General features: G+C 35.0%; 1 protein-coding gene across 1 annotated transcript in view; it reads left to right on the top strand.

Moving 5' to 3' along the window:
* The window catches only part of LOC144445618 (short transient receptor potential channel 4-like), a 49683-nt gene that overhangs the window by 14184 nt on the left and 12482 nt on the right, over window positions 1-23017 (top strand). The window contains exons 2-3 of the mRNA XM_078135234.1: window positions 12945-13072; window positions 16663-17154. Coding sequence (XP_077991360.1) covers window positions 12945-13072; window positions 16663-17154 — 620 coding nt within the window. The remainder of the gene's footprint in view (window positions 1-12944; window positions 13073-16662; window positions 17155-23017) is intronic.

Here is a 23017-nt window from a genome sequence, read left to right as displayed (position 1 = left end):
TTTAAGGAATTACGGTAAGGGAGCGATGACTGTCATGCGACGGATAGATGATAGGGGAAAGAATAAAATAAACAAATATTAGCTACTTTTCATTGTCATTTTAACCAGATTTAAAATGAATGCTTTCCTTAATTTAATAGCAAAACCATTAGATTTTGGTTCTACACACACTATTCGTTGAAAAGCAACAACACATATGGGTGGGATAAGTTGTCTTTGAGGTATGTACCAAATTTAATTGAATTTGAAGAGTGAAAATCTTTAATAATCAAATAATTCAGTAAAATTAAAAGCTGCATAAGCAAGCTTTCCAGAACACATGTGATTAATATAAGTGTGTTATTGAATTTGAAGTATGCATTCGTAAGATAAAGCCTAAGTACTGAAAATCATTAATAACGCAAACGCTTACATCAACAATCTTTCGGAACATATGCTTTTATTCATGTTTAAAGTATGTACCAAATTTTATTAAATTTGAAGTGTACATTTTCAAGATATAGCCTAATTACTGAAAAACATTAATTATGCAATTGAGTCATTATAACTAACAGCTATATTACATTAAACTTTATATGACAGGTGCAGTTTATTATCATCAATGTATGTACCAAATTATACTGAATTTGAAGCGTGCATTCTTAGTATATAGCCTAATTACCAAAAACCATTAATTATTCGCAAATGGTCATTAATATTCATGGAAATGTTTACCAAAACCTAATAAGTTCTATCCATTACCCTAAATAATATGTTCACAAAAGTTGTTTTGAATTGAGCCTGCAGCATTTGAGAAATCGATGATGCAGAGACAGACAAAGAGACAGAGACAGAAAGACAGACAGACGCAAAAACACATACATACGCGCACACACACATACACATATACATACACATACACACATACACCTTTCATCTCTACAATGTAGCCTCCCTTTGTATAAGGTAAACATAATATAATCATATATATTAGAATATTATAGGGCTGTAGGCAATTCAGACATTTAGATTTATGTGGCGTTACGTGACAGCTAGCCAAACAGTCAGGTATGACAGCAGACAGATATTGCAGAAAGATATTCAAGGCGAAAATAGACAATGTTGTAAAATGATTTACTGATAAACAGACGTACAGACTGACATGTTAATAGCTGACACAAATACTGTGTATATACAAATGAAGCCAGTTGACTGGAAATAAGACTTCAATCTTGGTCGATGAAATGTTACTTACAAGGCCTCTTTTCATCGTCTGGTTCGGAAAATATCTCACTAATATTGCTTTTCCCATTACATGGCGAGACAAAAATATTACAAACATATCACAGTTGTCTTTGAACTTGCATGTACCATGATTATTTTAACATATCATCGCCAAATCATGTACATCGTAACAACGTACACTTTGACAAAAATGTCAATGGGTAAAAATGAAAGAATTGTACTTCAAATTTTGTCATCTCAGACGGTACGATTTAGCAATTTGTCAAGTGAAACGAAATAATGTACACATATAGTAAAATGTTTGTCGAGTCAGGAGATACAAGTCAAGGAAGTGCCGTCAATTGTTGAGGCATGGAGAGAAGATGCAATATCAAGTTTCTCGTTGTTGAAAAGATTTCTGGCGTAAGAAAATATTGAGACAACAGCATTATCTCATTAAAGTAATTTGTATTCACCTTAAGTGTCCATGGGAAAACAGACACAAGTGTAGACGACCGCAAGTCCGGAAGTTACAAATTTCCTAAAACTCGGCATGAAAGGAAATTGCAACCTCTTTTATTTGTCAAAATGAGTCGATTTAATGTTAGACGGTATTAAGGGGTATTTGTCAATGAGATGTCTAGTTACACGTGCTGTGTCGTTCACTTGCGAAAACATTAAAAATATCCAAGGACGATAAACTACTTTGGGTGTACATTTCATCAAAACCATCATACAGATTTATACTGTGAAATATCCTAGCGTCGACTTATTGTAATAACCTCAAACGACCCTTTACTGCGAGCTGTTTGTTTAGAAAAAGGTTTTCCATTATATAGCTTCATGTTATTGATCTATGTCGAATTTTATCGTCAGGTTTTAAGCTTCGGGGAAATTAAAACTGGAGTAAATGGCTTGTTAATTTTCGCTAGAAGGAATAACAGTCCCTTGTAGACAATTAAATAGCTAAAAAGAAGGACTTTTATTGCTAAGGTAAAATAAATTACATTTCTTTTATATGTTCAGCCCATTATCTTGTATATCAATATTAGATCAAGACACATCCGAAACGCCAAAACTCGACAAATGTGACATATTAAATGTTGAGAATGTTTCTGTAAGCGAGTCACATTTACAGTTTTATGACTGCAAATATGGTTTAAAAATGGGATTTATTAGGATAAAACCACTTTACTAAAGGTCATTGATCATGTAAAACAACAGATTAATTGTCATTAATTGCAAAAGTTTTCTTCTGGTATGTACAGTAAGTGATTTGTAAACAAACTGGGTAGGCACATATAATCACTGGTAATCACACATACACACAAGTAATCAAAACTTGTATGCAGGGAGGCGTTGGGAAGCAATGACAGCTGCATGCACATACCAGACGAGATGTATTGAATGACAGTGTTTACCTAGTTTCTTGGGTAAATGGAGCAATTCATTGTTGTGACTATATGTGTCATTTCACTGTAAAACTAAATAATAGCCATGTTCTCTTCCATAATTATATCGCTATAATCTTGAAGACAAAATCTTTCTGACTGTGAACAATTAAATCCAATGAAATTCAACTATCGGAACCTAACAGAGAAATTTATACCTTTGCAAAATGATCTATTTAATGATGTAAACACATTACCACGAAAATGAGTTGACATGTTTTGTTTCCTATTTCGCTTTCCTCTGTCTGTTCATGTAAATTTTCAAAACTCGTATTTGAACATTTTTTTCTTGATCAGTGATATCATTATTTCAGATTTGACGAAGGTTGAGTATATTGAAGAGCTCAGTAACTTTATGATACCGAATTTATACATTTTAAAATCGGACAAATAATCACAGCATTCATTGTTATACACTGTAAACTTTGCAAAGAGCTAATCCATTTCAAGTAAATGTTTTTATTTTAGTATACTTTATGTTGGATATGTGTCAACCTAGATAATTCAATAATTTTGAACGTTGATGTAAATACATGACCAAGATCAGATATGTATCCTACCCTAGTTTTAATAATTTAACAAATTTAGTCAACCTTATTTAATGCATAGGCGTTGAGACAGATTACGGCAACAATTAGCAAAATTATAATGTTTGAAAGTGCCTTGATAGCCTGTCTGAACATGCGAATGCAAATCAACTTTTTCTTAAATATTTATTATGAAAAAGCTTGTTCCTGGTTTTGGGGTTAATCATCACGTTTTCAAGGCAATTAACAGTGTTTTATTTTCTATACAATATTGGGTGGCCATATTGGATTGTAAAATGTCATAGGTTCATTTTGACCTCTATTTTTGAAATGTGTATGGTGGTTCTATGATTTTGACTTGGATAGTAACCTTGAGGTATTTTTTCGTGCAGAAAGAGACAATAATATTAATCTTTTATATGTTCTTTTATATCCTACTTTCATTCTATGTTGAAGAGAAATGATACCTTGGCAAATCACCATGTATTTTATTTTTAAAAAAACCTGGAATTTAAATGAACTAAATTGTGTTGGATTCAGTAACTTGGACCTATCAGTATGAAGTTATCAGTATGGCAACGATCAGAACTTTAAGTGGAAGGGGTGTGCAACTTCTATTGTTGTTGTAAGCAAATAACAAAAAAACACAGTCGACAATATCTTTAACGGAAGTTCCTTACCTAGGCCTGTACGTCACTTCCGGGTCAGTTCTGATCGATGGAAAAGTGGATGAAACCAACGCATTTTGACCTTGCTAAAGATCCAAGTTTTATTAAACATAGCGAATTTAAAAGGTATTCTTACCCTTAAGACAAATTTATTGACGTAGTTTTACCATATTCTGTAAAATCTTAATTTCAAAATGGCTAATAAAACTAGCCTTGACATGCAAATTTATGTCGAAATTGCCATTTTACAGTCTATGAATAAATCAGAATTTAGATTTTTAATACCGTTAGTGTTTCAGGAGTATTGATGTTTTCCGGTGTACTGGGCACGTCTGCCTTTACAATTAAAATTGGAATGTGCATCAAATAACCTCATACGTAGTATATAATGAAAATGAATCGAATTGGAATCTAAACTAAACCTGGAATAAATCAGAAATAGATGTGAACTAAAGCTGAACTAAAATCGATTAGAAATAATACGGTTAGAGAATTACACTCTATTGTCAAAAGAGTCCTGCAGTGTAGTGACTCCAGAGTTAACAATCAAAACTATTCGTGATAGATAAATACAGACATATCTAACTATATATAACCATGTATAACCATATATATTATTATATATGTAACTTTATATATATAACTATATATAACTATATATAACTATATAATATATATATAACTATATATATATATATATATATAACTATATATATATATATATATATATATATATATATATATATATATATATATATATATATATATATATATAATATGTATGTGGTGTGTGTTTGCCATACTACATGTAGACACATGAAAACCCACATATTCATATACATATACACATACACACAAATTCCTGGGCATTAGTCCAAAACAACACACAAGCGAATACTCAAAACATTCATTTATCTATCCAGTTATCGATACAAGGGAACTTTTCCCTGCCCTTTCAAAGTTAATTAAACTTGGAAAACTAATTCAAACACTCTCTATTTTTTATACAAAAACAATCAACGTTTCATCGATAAACCTGATAGTAATTAAATTTGCGAAGACTTTAAAGCTCAAACCGATTCATAATAAGCTGCCAGTCATTCGCTGTCACATCGGCTGTCATTCAAAATCGAACATTATTCTTCACACACTCATATCTACGCATGCTCATAAAACACACATCAATATTATCAATGCAAAGAACATCGCAATGTACGCTGTCTTACAAGCTAATAATACTTTTTGTGTTGGGTTTACTAGAACAATTTTCAATTCTCATGTCGGAGCAATTAACGTAAGCTAACATTAAATCTATTAGTAATTAGTACTTAATTTATAAGACCTCATGGCATGTAAGTTATATCGAAGAATGCCGTGTATGTATGTATGTATGTATGTATGTATGTATGTATGTATGTATGTGTGTATGTGTGTGTGTGTGTATGTATGTATGTATGTATGTATGTATGTATGTATGTATGTATGTATGTGTGTGTGTGTGTGTAATTTAGCAGGCACTGATCGTAATGGTGGGGCACTATGTGATATTTATCAGAACTGTGGGACACATTAGCACCGACCTTTTACGGCTGACATATAATTACCTGTCATCTTGTCCTTGTCAATTTCATATTTACTTTAAACACAACACCTCTAAAGGCAGTATGTTGAGACAAACTTAATGAGCTGTTCAGGCTAGAATTTCCAAGCGTGAGATGTCATACCCTTAAGCGTTCATTTCAAAATATATGGGGGATAGTGTGACAAAAGTGAACGTTTTGAGAACATATTACCGTTGCTCATTTATTGCAAATTCGCTCAACTTGAACGCATTGCAGTTCCGTCGTTATAATTAATGTTGAATTAATTTGATTAATCTACCTAATTCTTATCCGACCTGTCTGGCATCATTAATTGACAAAAAATAACGGACAATTTCACAGCTTGCAGAGGAATTAACAGGCGAATCTCTAGATGAAATTTACGGTGATAATGATGACAGCTTAAGCCCCGGGGCTTGAATCAATAACAACGCTAGATTTGTGTTGTAATCTTTGTTGATTTATTTTCTGTTTAAACTGAGTCGTCACGTTTTTTGATGGTGATGACCAATTTGTGTAGAAGCATAGTATAGCCTGCAGCCTTGATAAGCAATATTGTCTTTCTACTATTCAATATAACGATTTGTCCCTTTGTAGCAAATTGAGCCAGCAAAGATGATACCGTAATAACATAAGTATTCGAAATCATTCGCTTCTAGTTTTCAATTCCATATCCTTATTAATACAGTAATTTAGACTAAAACATCACAAAAAAACAGACAATTCCGTTCTTCTAATTATAACTTCTTCTAACTTAATCTTCAATGAACATCATTTACAATGAAAACACATTATATTTAAAATGAAGATGATACGCACCACACATATCCATATAAGCAAGAATTTGCTAAGCATTAATTCGGCGGCATTAAACGCGTACGGGTCTAACAAATGTGATGTACATTCGGAGACATCTCAAAAATATCAAATCAGAACCATTAATTCCCAATAAAGTTAGTTATCTTGATAGCAATCCTAAATGGTATAAATCAACACAAGCCAAAATATGTATGTCGAAACAAAGACATATGTCTGTCTGTCTGTCTGTCTGTCTGTCTGTCTGTCTGGTCGTTCGTTTGTTTCTTTGTGTGTTTGTGTGTTGTCTGACAGTCAGTCAGTCTGTCTGTCTGTCTGTCTGTCTGTCTATCTGTCAGTCTGTATGTCTGTGGTTTGTTTGTGTCTATTTGTTTGTTTGTTTGTCCATCTTTAGTTTGTTTGTTTGTTTGTCTGTCTGTCTGTCTGTCTGTCTGTCTGTCTGTCTGTATGTATGTATGTATGTATGTATGTATGTATGTATGTATGTTTGTTTGTTTGTCTGTAGTTTTTTGTTTGTTTGTTTGTTTGTTTGTTAGTTTGAGACTACACATTACAGACAGTACGCGATGCTTTCATTGTGCTCCTATATAAAGACATGATTCATATCATACTCTTGTAACTGGAGAATATTTTAGCAAGATGTCCCTACTGATCGTGGCAGGACTATCATTAATCATTGCAAACAATATTCAAAACAGTTTACATAGTGTTCATTAGCATAAAGATTACGTCAGCCAATAATTTATAGGTTTTTGTCTAAATTACATATTATATAGTGGGAGTCACATTTAATAACGACATAACAGCTGAACGTTAGGAGGTTGATTATGGTAGCAATTCAGAAAGAACTATGATTACTCACCATCGTTCCAGATTCCAGTTATTGTCTCCTTATGCCAGACGTCCTGACATTTACAAGAATGCAGACATTTTTAACATTATTAACAAAAATCTATTTGAAAGACTGGCTTCGATTCTGTACCATACATTTTGACGACAATTCAATAACAAAAACCAACTTATGATTCGCATCCAAAATGTCATGATTTGACATAAATGCCACAGAAAAGAAATCAATTTGAAGGGATGGCCAATTTACACCTAAATTCTGACGACAGTTCAATAACAAAGAATATTCCTGTCATTGCTGTGAAGGCGTTGATATAAATGCCACTGATTCAAGTTCTGACGGAACCCCAGCAATCTCGTATGACGAGACACAATACTTTTCCCCGTTTGCATCAAACTTTTGACGACGATTGAGCAACTATTCATACGTTCCACCTCCCCTCTAAAATAAAGCAAAATTTGACATAAATGTCAAGGAAAAGATAATAAATGGAAAGCTGATCAAAAGAACTAACGACTGTGCGCATAATTCCCTTCCAAAATGAAGTCAACATTTTACATAATTACAAAAATGTAAATTCCAGTTTTGGCGGGAAACAGGTAATCCCGGACGATACGACACGTGTATGTGCGCACGCCATGATACATTTTCAAATGCATTTCCAAAGTTGTAAAGTTATATCATAAAATTCCCATTTATTACTGCACACAATATGGAAGTAGACAGAATTCCGATAGTAAATCATTAAATACTGGCTCCTGTTCAGATAATGTTGTAATTACCGACTTTGTACTTAAAAATTCAGATGGCGTTCATTTGAATATTTATATTATTATTGTAGCCGCCATCTGTCATCGGTAGGCATTATATCATCATGTTGGCTCGCCATAATGCAAATCCTATCAAAATTGCGATTTCGCTGAATGAATGTATTTTTAGCATGCGCAACCGTCAAAGAGGGCAAAGCGAGCAAAATAAGGATCGTGCCTCGCCGTCTCCCTTTCATATTATCGCACATGCTGCACAAACACTGTGGTCGCCGGATTACGAAGTGTGTTAGATTTACATAGGAGAAATGGACATAAATAAACATGGAATGAAACATACATGAGTCGTATGATATCCAAATTGAGTGCGACATGTGTGATCCTAATGTTGATGGATGATCGCAATAAAAAGTGCAAAATTGGGTATAATGTTGATATGTGTGTGACCTACACTGAACGAATTCCAACCATCCCATTACGTCAATATTAACTGTGTTGTAGCGGAGGGAATCGGTGATATTGACAATGAGGGTTATTGGCTCTGAGTATGCGAGTATGATAATCGAGTTAATGTCATATGATGAATTTACAATTTTTACTTGAAAGATAAAGTTGTAGTTTATACGTTAAGGTTTGAGTATATTTATTAAATTTACGTTACTGATATGCTTCATTTCGTATGACTTGTCGCATATACACTTTTAACTCACATGACCGATACAAACCGGAGAATGGTCTGAATTTACCATATGTCCCTGGCGTGATGACCGTTAGAGTCAAATTTTTTTTCAATATACTATTTCACTCGTGATATCACAGTTACAGATTGGTGAAGGGATCGAATTTATTATTTCACTAGCATGGATTACAAATAGGTGAGAGTATTGAATTTACAATATCACTGACATAGCCAGTTACACAAATCGACATACACGTGTACCATTTCAACAAACCCGCACAAAAGCTGTATAGTTATTTTAAGTAGCGATACATGCCTACGTCGCATTGTGTAATCGCAGGGTTTAGTAATATAGGACAATAGATTGACATACGCAAACAACGTATTCGCAAGTTGCAAATTACTACTTCGCTAACCTATACAATCAAATCTCAAGAATTCATTGCCAAGAATTCGTTGCACAAGGGCAACAGCTATCGCAGTATTTTCCCAATCGTGAACACATATCTGTACGTGTTGTATGTGGAATTGGTACTGTGTCGTATAGACTGACTTTTGAACTAGATCCATTTTACTCAATCATCCTCATTTCTCAAAAAAATGTATCTATTTATATATTTTATATATTTATTGAGTGATCGTTATAATCTAAAACTCAACTGCGCATCTTGTAGTCTCACGTGATGCGATGTGACGACTGTACCTGGCAATTGATAACCCCGTCTAGTGTCATTCAATAACAACTTGTATCACATATATTTAGGGGTACACACCGTTTAATTTTCCGACATAACGAGAAACCCAGGATGACGAAAAAATACATTCGCTTGGATGTTTTTAGACTGTAGTTTCATAAACCTTATAAGAAGACAAGATTAGTATTAAAGCTATATTATTAAGCCATGATAAAAACTTGAGTTATAATCGCGCTTCAATGATTAACATACCCAGCGTAATATTTAAAAAAAAAAAAAATAAACCAAACTGTCATGTCTTGATATATTGAGCTTTGTAAGTACTCGTTTGTGACCTTTGACCTTAGTATGGTAAACTTTGATCTCTTCGTACTTGTATATGAGGAGAGTGAAAATAATATAAAACTGTAGATGTAAATTTAATAAATTCATTAATGATCTGATGTCTTTTCTAAAATAAGAAACCTAAGAAGTAAATAAGAAGTTAATAACCCACGACACAATGCTGTAAATGAAGACCAAAAAAACATGGGTAGAAAATACACCAAGTTTGCATTTCAAGCTTGTAAGGCTTTTAATGACATGCTTCACTAAGCTTAAATATCGTCTGCTAAGAGTCAAACTCTTTATTTCACTCTTTTTTAAAAATATTTTCTTTTCAAATAGAGAAAAGCCTTTCAGACATGCGAAAACATTGTTGATGTGCTTAACAACATTATTATTGAATCACTCATGACAGCGCCAGATATATTATTAACTCCCCACCCCTTAACCCATTTGGTGGGGGGGGGATCAGTAACCTTCGATTGGCTTATGTCGGATAGGAATAACCTCACTACGTACAACAGGTACTGTCATGTTGTTTGTTATGTTGAAATAGTCGAAATCCCGTCAAAATGTACTGTTTATATGTATGTATGTCAGGAAAGACTAGTGCTAGTGAGAGCAATAGACAAACAAAGGGAGACATAAGGTCAAACTTAGGGTTAAAACTAGTTGAAAAGAGAATGTGCAGCCAGCCAGGTGCCTAAACAGTAGAGTCCCGGATTTAGCGCCTATTGTTCCGCCGTCACCATCCCACGTGCTATCATTAATCATGTCATCGTACTTGAGTTGATTGATAATTGAATGATGACTGAGGCAATATCGGTTTTATCGAATTCATTATATATAACGCTCAGCTAATATTTAAAGGCAGAACTACAAAGTCTTGGCGCTATGTCGGTGACTCGTCCGTCGGCGATTTTTACACCCCCTCCTCCCACGGTAAAATCATAATATAAAGCTAACATATTTTATGCTAAGTATGTTCTATTTATATGTACTAATAATTTTGCAAGTGCTGGGGTATGTTTATCCCAAAAGAAATAGCTGAGGGCATGTGTCGGCGGCTCTTAATAAAGGGGACTCTAATTTTTAATTTTTATAGCGAGTATGGGGCAATTTAAAAAAAGAAGAAGCAAAAAATAAAAACATAAATCGTCTTCTTCATGTATTTCTACCTCTCCTTTACTTCCCCCTATCTTTTTTAAATTAAATTCCTGGCAACAAAGCCTTTCCCAGCTTCTCCACACAATTAGCATGCTCTCAGCACCCCTACTTGCATAACTTCCGTCATGAAAGAACTTCTGTTAGTGAACAAGTGTCGTCGCTACCGCCATGACTGTAGATGACGACGATAGTACAGACAATTGCTTGTCCTTGCCACTCAGCAAAATATTATTATAATCAAGGGCGGACGACAAAAAAATTTGGTCATCTTAACGTATGGAGGCGAATTTGAGTCTGCCGTATCGTTGAAACCCTGTATTGTCGTCAGCCTACACATATAGCCAGAAATACGTATATTCGTAATTTTAATGGTGGCGATTCTATTCTTATCGTTATTTAATATCAGATAAAGTTTATTCACAGGTTCGGTTGGATCAGTATTCACAAACCCAAAGTATTGAAATACCGTTATATTCCATAAAACAATTGCATTTCTGTTGTCTAATTATATTTAATAGCGTGTCTCATCACGCACATACGCATAACACAGTCCATCGGATAAACAACAAACCAATGTTTCACTATGATACCATATTTCAATACGGTACCCTATGCAAATCATCACACTCAACAACCAACTAAACCGTGAGATGACATCGTTGACGATCAGACGGTTAGCAAACAACTCGTAGAGATGTCAATTTATGACTAGTAACAAGCTGTCATGCTGAAGTAGACGGTATCTACAAAATATCTTGAAACAAACTGATTATTAAGAATGGAGAGAGCAGACGACAAGACAAGTTTACTGAGAACATAATCTATGATTTTCTCAATGAACTTTTATGACCCCCGCCTATGAATTTATGTACAGTCGAGTATGGATTTCAAAGTTATGGCCATCATTAACGGTAGTGTAGAGTCATCAGGTTGCGGGGTAATTTGGCTATCGCGTGCCCCCCTCCCTCCCCACTATTCCTAGTATAAGGCCAACGTTTTTTTAAATGACGACAGAAAAACGTAGCAGGTTATTACCAGCTGAGATGACGCCTGACGTCACTATGTGATTAGAAACAAGGAAGAGATTGGAGCAGGACGATGGTGATCATACGCACATATATTTTAAGGTTGAATACAAACCCATTCGCCTTATGCTAGACATATTTATATACTAGTAGCTAAAATGGTGTAGTCTTGGTGTTTTACTCATGGGACATTACGTTTTTTGACACACAGATAGACATCTTTCGGCTCTATAATAACAATAACAGAGACACAAAAAACACACCAGGATCCTTGGCCAGTCACATTGAACAGCGATAAGCATTGCTATTCTTTCTCTGTGCAATAAAAACAGGCTTCTAATGGAAACATTACACATAGACTTCATGATTTTAATGGCTGCAATTGTGTATTTTGTAATTGATAATCAACATTTAAACTTGACTACTTCTACATCCCCACTGTGCACGGCACTTATGTAATTGTTTTCGCATTAGATGTTGTCTGAGGGTATGAATTAAATGTCATATTGTAAGAGTGAATCACCAATCCAACATTATTTTAGCTACAAGGGTGAAAGTCTTAATTCCCACACGACTTGATTCTAGGCTAGATTCACGGTGTCTAGTCAAATCATCACCGTTTCTGGAATCAAATAATATATTATACACTAAAGATATATATTGAGATATACGATGTGACAGCAATGAATTCGAAATGTTTATTCAACCGAACGCTCTGTTCACCTTTGAGTAAGAACAATTTATCAAAGAGACGTAATACGGATTAAAACAGTGTTGATATTTCAGTGTCATTGAAAGCAACGGAAATAAATCACCTTCGTAAAGAGTTATTTTTCGTCTGTCTACATCAACCCCTGGTTAAATATCCAATGATCTAATTTCTTAGTCATAAATTACGTCACATATCATGAACATGTCATTTAAGATGACATTTTAATACACGTGATGTAATGAATTATGCAATCAGAGTAAAGAAGGAAAAATGAAGTACTTTATTTTTTTGTAGTTTATTGGAAAATAGAAATCCCTTTGTCAGAATAACCCCATTGTCATTGCAATTTCATTGTAAAGGGTATTCATCAAAACATAGACTTAGAGAGGAAGAAAGTTTTCATACACCAGTAAATCCTTACAAATTAAATACCATTTCTTCTTTTTTTATTATCTGCAGATATCATCAAATTACTATTAGAAAACGACATTGGCCTTGGTGATGCCCTTCTACGAGCTACCGATATTCAGTATGCAGCGGCGGTAGAAATGATCTGCGAAAATATGAAGACACGTCACCTATTACCGGTATGAGAGAGGGTATTTTTTATTCATCATTATATATTTGTGTGTGTTTGTGTGTGTGTGTGTGTGAGAGAGAGAGAGAGAGAGAGAGAGAGAGAGAGAGAGAGAGAGAGAGAGAGAGAGAGAGAGAGAGAGAGAGAGAGAGAGAGACGGCGTAGACAGGAGGCATGGAGAAAGACAGAAAGACAAGGAGTAGATAGGGAAAGGAGGGAGTGAAACAGACGGGCACAAAGAGGATCACAGAGAGACAAAGCGAAATGGAAAACACTGGCAGGTAAATCGGCATAATACGTAATACATCCAGAGATGGACAGGAAGAGGTGGGTAACGAAACAGGTGGAAACAATGACGAAAAAAGGGTGAGATCTAGACAGAAGGAGAAGCGAAAAAGCCCTAAAAGAATATTAAATGGCAGTAGCATAGAAAGAAAAAGTAATGTTTTGGTCTGCCACTGGCAATTATGTAATTAAAGGACATATTTATTGGTGTCTCCATTTATGCATATCATTGAAAATACCATGAACAAGTCAGATGTTATATGCCATATGTATAATTCATCACATATGGATCTAATCAAATCGCTTGCTATAACCATGGAGCGATCATTTAATACTACTATGTGATGTACCATTCACAACAGCTGGCACTGGCCTTCAAAACAAAATAGCGTATGTTTTATTGCCTTATTTTACTACCTTGTTGGGAATACTGCATAGTAGAACTCGTGATTTATTGTCGTCTGAGTTTAGGGGATGTTGTGAGAAGTCCAACAAGTTATATCTGGGATTAACCACATTTAACCTCGTACCATACATAACGAACAACTGAATGCACTTTGCCTGCATAAGAAAGATAGATAGTCTGCTGCAAGATTCACACACAATAAATCACGTTAGGGGTAACCAGAGGGCTGTTTTATTGCATTGAAGTGATACTACTGATAGGCAGATAAGATCATGCCGATTGAAGTTCTGTACTCGTATAATGCGCATGCCCAGACGCATGCAAGTTCGTTGAGAGATCAGAGATGAAACCACAACATTGAATTTGTCTTGGTTAAACACCTTTCCTAAAAATCGTGTGAAGTTTTGCTTCAACATACCAGTTTATTTGGGCGTTAGTCGTTACTTGCTTGGTTTTTGTAACGTGAGTTCCCGGGGTGTGAATATGGTAACCCTCGGATAACTATAAAGTGCCGCCGATATTGTACAAATGTAGACTTTAAATTTAAAGTACATGATTGTATATATAATATTTCTATATACACACAATTATATATAATATTAATTACACACTACATGTCTAAACGGTCTGTACATAACAAATTGGAAACGTTAAATATATTATTCGGAGAAAAAAGAGATACATAAAACAGTTGTACGTGCATCACGTCATAAAATCACAACGGTTTGATTAAACAACTAATGAAACAATACGTGAAACACTAGAACTTCAAAAAATGAAGACCCAAGCACATCAATAATAACATTGACGAAATATGAACGTTTTAAGAATTGCCGTAGATAATTCAAATTTCTCTGTCGACCGAAGATGCGTTTGAAGATGATTCCAAAGTTTTGGGGCATGAACACTAAAGGCCCATGTCACCATATATTATATATTGCATCAGTAGGATATCCTTGACAAAGTTGACCATATGAATGACCAAGGTAAAGTATCACTAGAACTTAGAAGAGACGATGCTAATTCAATGTTATTTTACAAGTGTCAATTATGTTAAAAAATATTTATTCAAACCATTCCGTTCTTCAGGCAAATTTATAACGTATTCATTTTGGGCGAAACACTGAAGTGACTGAATACAACTTTGATTTATTGAGCAAAAAATAGACCTTGTTATGTAAAGTTTATGAAATTTATATATTACTATTCAGTATATGTTTATAGTGCGTGGAGGAGCCATAAAATGCTTATTGTATATCCGACTTTGAACATGATACTAGATTAAATATTAGTCTAGCATTTTATATGATGATCAATAGCTCCCTGCCGCTGTAATAGTTGAATGATGATAAATGTACTGAAAATAGCAATTTCATGGTGAATTGATATTAATTATGATATTTCACAGACTGCTTAGAGTGAAAGATGAGGAATACAATGAAAGTCGACTTTAACTTAAATTAAGTTAATTAAGTGCTACTTGTAGACACGGCGAAATAAGGAAGATGATCAACCTTTTCAAATTATGTTAATTACTAGTATGTGCCACTTTCAGAAATGGCGACGAACCCTGTATCTGCCAACACAATTATAGTATTTTGTTTTAATTTGGGTCATTAAAATTGGCATGTGAGTGAGTAAATTTGCTGGATGAATTATTGATACTTAATTTACGGAATGATAAATGGAATTATAGAATTAAATAATTGCGTTTGACGTATAATTTATCTTGCATGGTAAGAATATTGTTTTCAAAAAATGAGCGTATATGAATACTCACAGCCCATTCATTGTCTCAGCGACATTTACTTTGATCATATATTATTAAACACTGACATGCAATTGAGCAACCTGTGTGGATGAAGTATTGCTACATGAGTTTAAAATGATGAATGAAATTATTGAATTACATAATTGGATGTATACTGTATCTGGTGTAGTAAATAATGTAAACGCTCCCTGTAGCATGGTGTTTAGCGCACAGTATAAGCAGTCAGGAGGTCATGGGTTAGAATCCCACTGGTAACAGGGGATTTTTTTTTGTGTGACCGACCAAAACCTAGGGTGAGTGTTCTACAGACTCGATGGGTATATAGGCTGTATCACTCAGCCGTGTCTCACTCACAAGACGAGTGCGACTTTGGGGGGACACGAGGAGTAATGACTCGAAAATTAGGGACGATTACACACACGGAGCCCTCAGGTGCTATGTTTGCCGGGGGCCTGGGTGACTTCGAGATAGCCTGTGGACTTACTGAGGAAGCCCTGATAGTTCCACAGCAACGTGATATAGAGCGTGCAACATAGCTTTGTCTTGTAGTCCCAAATCTGAATGGTTTTCTGTAGCATTATCGTGTGTGTGTGTGTGTGTGTGTGTGTGTGTGTGTGTGTGTGTGTGTGTGTGTAACAGAAGATCGCTAGGAGCAGTTCCCAGCACAAAAAATGGTGATATACATTATCATGATGTAGCCGCTTAACAATTTCATTGACCTAACCTTTAACATATGACCCTGTGATAGTTGGCATGTGGCATGTGACTCACACAGTTCAGGAAATGTGACCATAAACCTATTCGGTACCAAATGTGGTGATATTTATCGATTTCACCACGTGATATGTTTGACGAATTTTGTAAGTGTCATGTGTGACCTTTGACCTCCATTAACATATGGAGATGACATTTAACCCTAAAACCGCTTTAACCGCTTCTATAAGTTGGACCTGATAATTTGCATAATAAAACTTTGAAAATGTTGCCTGAGCAGGAAAGAATGGACATTGTGTTGCATATTTAGAAGATAATTTGCATATTTATATATTTTTTATATATCTTCTTTGCAAGAACTCTTTTACATTGTCGTGCATATTATTGATTTGCATACTAATGGTGAATGCCTTCTCTTGGACAGGATGCCTTGTATTGCCACGCACTCAACGAAGACCTGCATCCGGACATCACACCAGTTATTCTTGCTGCCCATCACAACAGTTACGATGTGCTCAAGATTCTCATAGAGTACGGCTCCCGGATTGAAGACCCGGAAACGTATTTCTCCAACAAGGAGGATTTCACTTTACAGCAAAGTGTCGGAATGATTAATATTTACAAAGCCCTGGCCAGTGAGGCTTTTATGTCCCTAACTGCGGAAGATCCGATCAAAAGAGCCTTTGTTTTGAGCCATAAATTCAGAGAACTAAGTGAAAGAAACTATGAATTTCGCTCTCAGTACGAGGACCTCGCTCAACAGTGTGAACAGTTCTCAGCCGATCTCTTAAATCACGTTAGAGATTCAACTGAACAGGCTATTGTTTTGAGCCACGATCCCGAAGCCTGGTCTGTTACGGGGAAATTTCACGAACCTCATAAAGTGCAAACTGCTATCCGGTACCATCAACAGAAGGTAAGCAGATATGAATTCATTCTAAAAAAGATCGTAATACGCATTTGACTAAGTAATTGACTGACTGACTGACTGACTGACTGACTGAATGAATGAATGAATGAATAAATGAATGAATGAATGAAAGCATGACTGACTGACTGAATGATCATGAATGAATGAATGAATGAATGAATGAATGAATGAATGAATGAATGGGGTGAGTGAGTGAGTGAGTGAGTGAGTGATTGAAATAAATGACTGAATGAAAGAATGACTAAATGAATGAGTGACTGAGTGAGTGAGGGAGTGAGTGCAGAATGAATGAATGAATGAATGAATGAATATTAAGTGAAGACATACATGAATATATAAATAACGGAATCACTGAATGAATGATGATACCAATTATACGGCACAGTACTGTATAATGAACAGTCTGAAATAGTGACTACAACAGCAAGACAGATCTAAGCTCTAAGCTTATCGGTAAAAGTTAACAACGGGGTTTCCGTGCCTCAGAATCAGGGAAATCAACTTAATTATCATAATAACACGACAGGAATGTAATAAAATAGGCAATTAGGAACGCATACGGTATAAGGAGGTGAATCTAGGCATAATTTCTGTAAATATAGCTTACCTACTCAAATATTCACACACGCAAATGTTACATAATTAACAACAGTTTATGGATAGTGTTGTGACCTTAAGATGTAGTTTGATACTTTACAGAAGTGAAGTACTGTTTTTCTAGAGTCATATATGCATTAATTTTCGTCAAATTATCGTTTAAAGTGAAGTATAATTACACTAATTTGAGACAAAATAAATTCTGATCTAACACGTAGATCATATTAATTAAGGGGGTACAAGCTGAGTTTATATTTTTTTTCTGCGCATCAAACAGTACTCAGTGTATTCTACATACTGATACAAATTAATTGAAAAGGCATTTTATAAACAAAGAGAGCTATTGCATGTTTAATTTGGTTTGTTTGGCCAGTTAATACCTCTATTTCTTTATTAGTTGTGCTCTCAACCTCCTGTAACTATAATGCGTATTTATTGGTGACTTATAAGTCCATTGGGCTGGGAAACTCCTTGAGTTGCAAGTCACAAAAAATAAATACACTACTACTACTACTACTACTACTACTACTACTACTAAATCTACTACTGCTGCTGATGCTGCTGCTACCACGGCTACTACTACTACTACTGCTGCTGCTACTACTACTACTACTACTACTACTACTACTACTACTACTACTACTACTACTACTACTACTACTACTACTACTACTATACTTAACCATCACTTGCAACTGACTGAACTCAAACCTGGTACTAGAATATAACTTATAAACGATGCGATGACGTCATTTACTATCATTCATGTATAAAAATGTACAGGAACTCCCTACTATACAATCACCAGTTTTCATAATGCCAGAAGACCATGTCATTAAAAGTATACATCGACATAAATTAACAGTATACTGGAATAATTTATATGGATTTCGATGTAAACATTTTCACTGACTAAAAAGCAAATACACTCAGATTGTGCCACATCAAGGTAACTCATTTCCAAAGGAAATATAATGTTATGACATTAGCATAAGACACAATCATTAAAATGAAACAAGTTTCATTATGGTTCTTTTTCTATCAACTTTGGGAGTCAGAAATAATCCGTGTTGCCTATTCACTTGGCCTGCTGTAACTTAATTGTTTGCATCTATAGATATATTACTACTGATACAAGATCTATAACACTGATAATAACTGATAGAACAATGAGGTCCCCTGCCTGAAATGTTTTTGAAAATAGCCATGTACTTGGAACTAACTATGTTTATGGTTACAGTGAGCATTATTAAGGGAAAATAAAATGAAAATCACACGATGAAATATTTCATCTATTCTTAATTATGATAAAGGTCATGACAGTTTGACTTAGAGTGGAATTCCACTCAAACTTTCTGGTAACCAAATTTCCCAGTAATATCCATAACAGTACATTAATCTTTACAACTGTTGACTCAGTTTTATTTGAGACCACATTATCTCTGTCGTAACTATTGACAACTAGCTAGTTCACGGGGTAGTGATAAGCCAGTGGTATGGAAGTGCTCCAAATCACGCTCTAATAGTTAACATAGACATCAAGTCATGCACATTTCTTCCCCAAATCAATACATGTGTTAGTACCTCTCCAATTGAATTTCTGTTGATATCAATTCAAAAAGGACTTGCATCCCTCCTTAATATTATTCATAAAGTTAACTTCAACTCCGGGTAATTAGTAATGACCCCCAAAGGAATACCCTCATAACCGCTGTACAAATACTGCAAACAGCGCCATGGCTATTCGAATAAATGCCTGCACCCCCTGTGTTGTATTAATCCTCACTTGCTTGATTGCCTGATTGCTTAGTGTTGATGCAGGTGTCCATGTGTGTATATATGTAAATATCTGTTGCGGAAGATGGCAGATAGTGAACACGTTTTCTTGTTTAGAAGTCTAAAATATCGCGGAACTAGTTGGGGTTAAGTCACAGATAGAACAGCCGGGTGTGTTGACAGCGACCATTGAAATAGGAAAATATATCGTAAGAACTGATATAATTGAACTAACAGGTAATACAGTACATTATTTCAGATGGCATATCCTAGGCACTGTTAGCTTGGGATTACATTTGTATGCTCGAATTTGGCTTAATATATTGTCATATCGGCAAATATGTCAAATCCTACACTGTCGCCCAAGAATTTCTAAAACCAAAACTCACATAGTATACGTATGCAGGCCATGTCTTTGAAAGGGAGAGGTTATCCTGATAGTCCCGCCATAATCCCGAGCTTAAATGTACAGGTAGGCTTTATAAATAATTACATGGACATTAGACGAATTAGCTGTCGCCTGTAGCTACATGCACGACCGATTTACCAACTTTGATGTTAACAACTGGTACATGTATGCATTTGTCATACAAATGAACACAGCAACAGTAATAAAACATTATGACGTACAGATTAGATCACTTAGTGTCTAATAACATTCGGAATCAAATTTGGAATCAAATATTCAAAGAACCAAACTTGTTAGAAGGCATTGCTTGCTGAGTTGTTGAATTTGTAATGCAATCCACACCAGAGTCTGACCCGTTACAAGTATTATAGATTTGAACTAATTTTTAAAAATAGATAATTTCGAAGTGATTATTCCATTGAAGATTAACGTAGAAAACCTAGGGCTGTACATTACCATCGCTGCAAACAAATAAACCTGTACGAATCCTCGGATTTTTACTTTGGTGTTAAATTTTAAAAATAGAAACTACGTCATTATTGTTAATTAGTATATTGTTTTAGAATTTCGAATTTGTAACTTGGTTTGGCAATAATGATCTACGAATTCATGACAAATTAAGATTTGGTTTGAGTCACTATGAAAAAACATTTCACACTGTGTAACGTTATATAGTAAACGTAAACCAATCAATACAGGGTGTTAGAAAGTGTTGAGTTTTAATAAATGATAAAGGAACACACGCTGTTTATACGGTTTTCGGCGTAATTTGTGTTGCCTGTTTGAAGCTTCTCTCGGTATCCTACTTAACGAATTAGCATGCTTAACCACCACTTGCAGTGAACTAACTGAACTCAAACGTATAAATGATCCGATGATGTAATTTATCATACATGTCAAAAGTGTTTAGGAAATCCCTCCGATGCAAACAATTGTTACTGTTATAGAATAGTATACAAACAATAGTTTAATGAAGGGCTTATGTAACCATTTTCATGTTAGCAAAACTCAGTTTGTGCCACTTGTCGAGGTGGTATAGAAAGTGTAGTCTGCACAACATCATTATAATTGAAACAACTTTTAGTTTTCAGATTTGAAAACGCCGCTCGGGTAGTACCTACTTGCCGACTTATTGAGTCTGTAGTAATTTTTTGAGACTGCTGTTGCAACATTGTATTACGATAGGTGATAACATTTTGTACTTTAGTCAAAACAAATGTTGATATAAAATCTCCACTCATGATCTGTTTACCAAACACAACAACCTTGTTTGGAGGTTGGGTAACTTATTAGTGAATGCATGAGAGTGATACACTGTAACTTACTTGTCTGATACATATTTTCAATCAGGGTTGCACTAAGCGGTATACTCAAAGGGAAAAAAATGAGAAAAAAGTGACGATTGGTTAAACTGTAACGATCTTGTGTTGACCACACTTTCCATACAATGCTGATCTTGGTTGTAATAGTGTTTTACACGTTGCCGTTCATATACTAAACTAGACTATAACCTATAGAAACAGCATGCCTCTGCACTATGTGTGTCTCTTTAACCTCTCTGAAGTTTTATCCTCGTAACACGATGACATTATAGCTAAATAATCGGCAATTGCATAAACTAGCTTAATGCATTAGACCACGCTGTGTTGTAATGATTGAACTTGACTGGTGGTCCATTCAACCATTTCACATTTAAGCACACTATAATTTCGTTGCAGTGTCAAACACATCAGGGAGTACATTATGATTCCACGACGATGAGGCAAAAAAGAGAATGGTTTCTGGTCAGCGCGCGCATCACTTAAATACCCCCGCGTCGATCTTTTTAGTGTGTTTGTCCGCACAAAGCCCACGTGCAGTCTGCAGATCCGTGGGGAAACACAAAAATAACCCTTCCTACTTCAGTGAAGACAACTGCAGAGCCAATCATAAACAAGCAAATGACATCTGCCCCCACATACACTAAAATACTCTAACATGCTCTAAAATACTAAATAAAAAGAACAGTAGCTGCCATAAATAGCAGCCAGACTGAGTGAAAGGTGTGTTGAGAATTCAAAAAAAATCGCGTCGTCGCACCATTTTAGACAAACTGTCCTGACCAGAAATATTGTTTTCCTTTTTTTGCCTAAGCCACCCATCGAACTATGAGCATGAATATAAACAAGGCTAGTTTAAACTCATGACTTACATTTATATCACAATTTAAGCGCACAAATGTCATTCAGTGATGTATTTAGATTATAGATACGATTGACAGCATATGTTGAAACGTCGACATTGGCAAATTGAATATTACAATATATAGCGCTATTTATAAAACTATTTGACAGGCACAATGACAAATTAATACCAAACTCGAATCCCTATAAATATGTATCAGTTACAACGAGAACAGGAATGAATAGAAAACATGAAGAGTTAAAAGTATAACATTCCCACTTTGAGCGATGCAAAGCTTACAAATTACCTAGTTTCTTATTTTTAAATTTAAATCTAAAATTGTGTTAATATTATCTTTTAAACCGATGACGTCACCTGTAGAATGTGGCTCAGAAGGAACATATGCTAAAGTTGGTCTCTAGAGGGCGGGTTTTCTTGTATCATATAAAATCTCTCTCGGACCTGTGCAAGGTCGTGCTTGTAAAGTAAGCTTATGCCCGAACATTTTAATTTGTTTTCATTTATAAGACTGTTACTTCATTTGAAAGAGATAGGGGGAGAAAAATAACTTTCGAGAGTTTATTAGCAAATTATTTTATTTTATTCGCTGTTCTTGTCATCACATATGTATGAAATTATCGTTGCTATATTAAAGAGACACACGCCGAGATTATGTTTTTCGGCAAAATTGTGATTGCTGTCTGTCTGAAGCTACTTGCTGTATCCTACTTACAGAAGCATTCTTAATCACCATCACTTGCAGTTGACTCGACTCAAACCTAGAATTAGAATATAACGATCCGATGACGTAATTTACCATACGTAAAAAAATATACAGAAAATCCCTACTGTGCAATGGACTGGTATAATAATGCAAGAAGACAAAAGTGATGTTATGTAAAG

The sequence above is a fragment of the Glandiceps talaboti genome, chromosome 14, assembly GCF_964340395.1.
Source record: "Glandiceps talaboti chromosome 14, keGlaTala1.1, whole genome shotgun sequence".
Classification (NCBI taxonomy): domain Eukaryota; kingdom Metazoa; phylum Hemichordata; class Enteropneusta; family Spengelidae; genus Glandiceps; species Glandiceps talaboti.
Note: the sequence above shows the minus strand (reverse complement) of the source record. Positions and strands in the feature narration are given on the sequence as shown.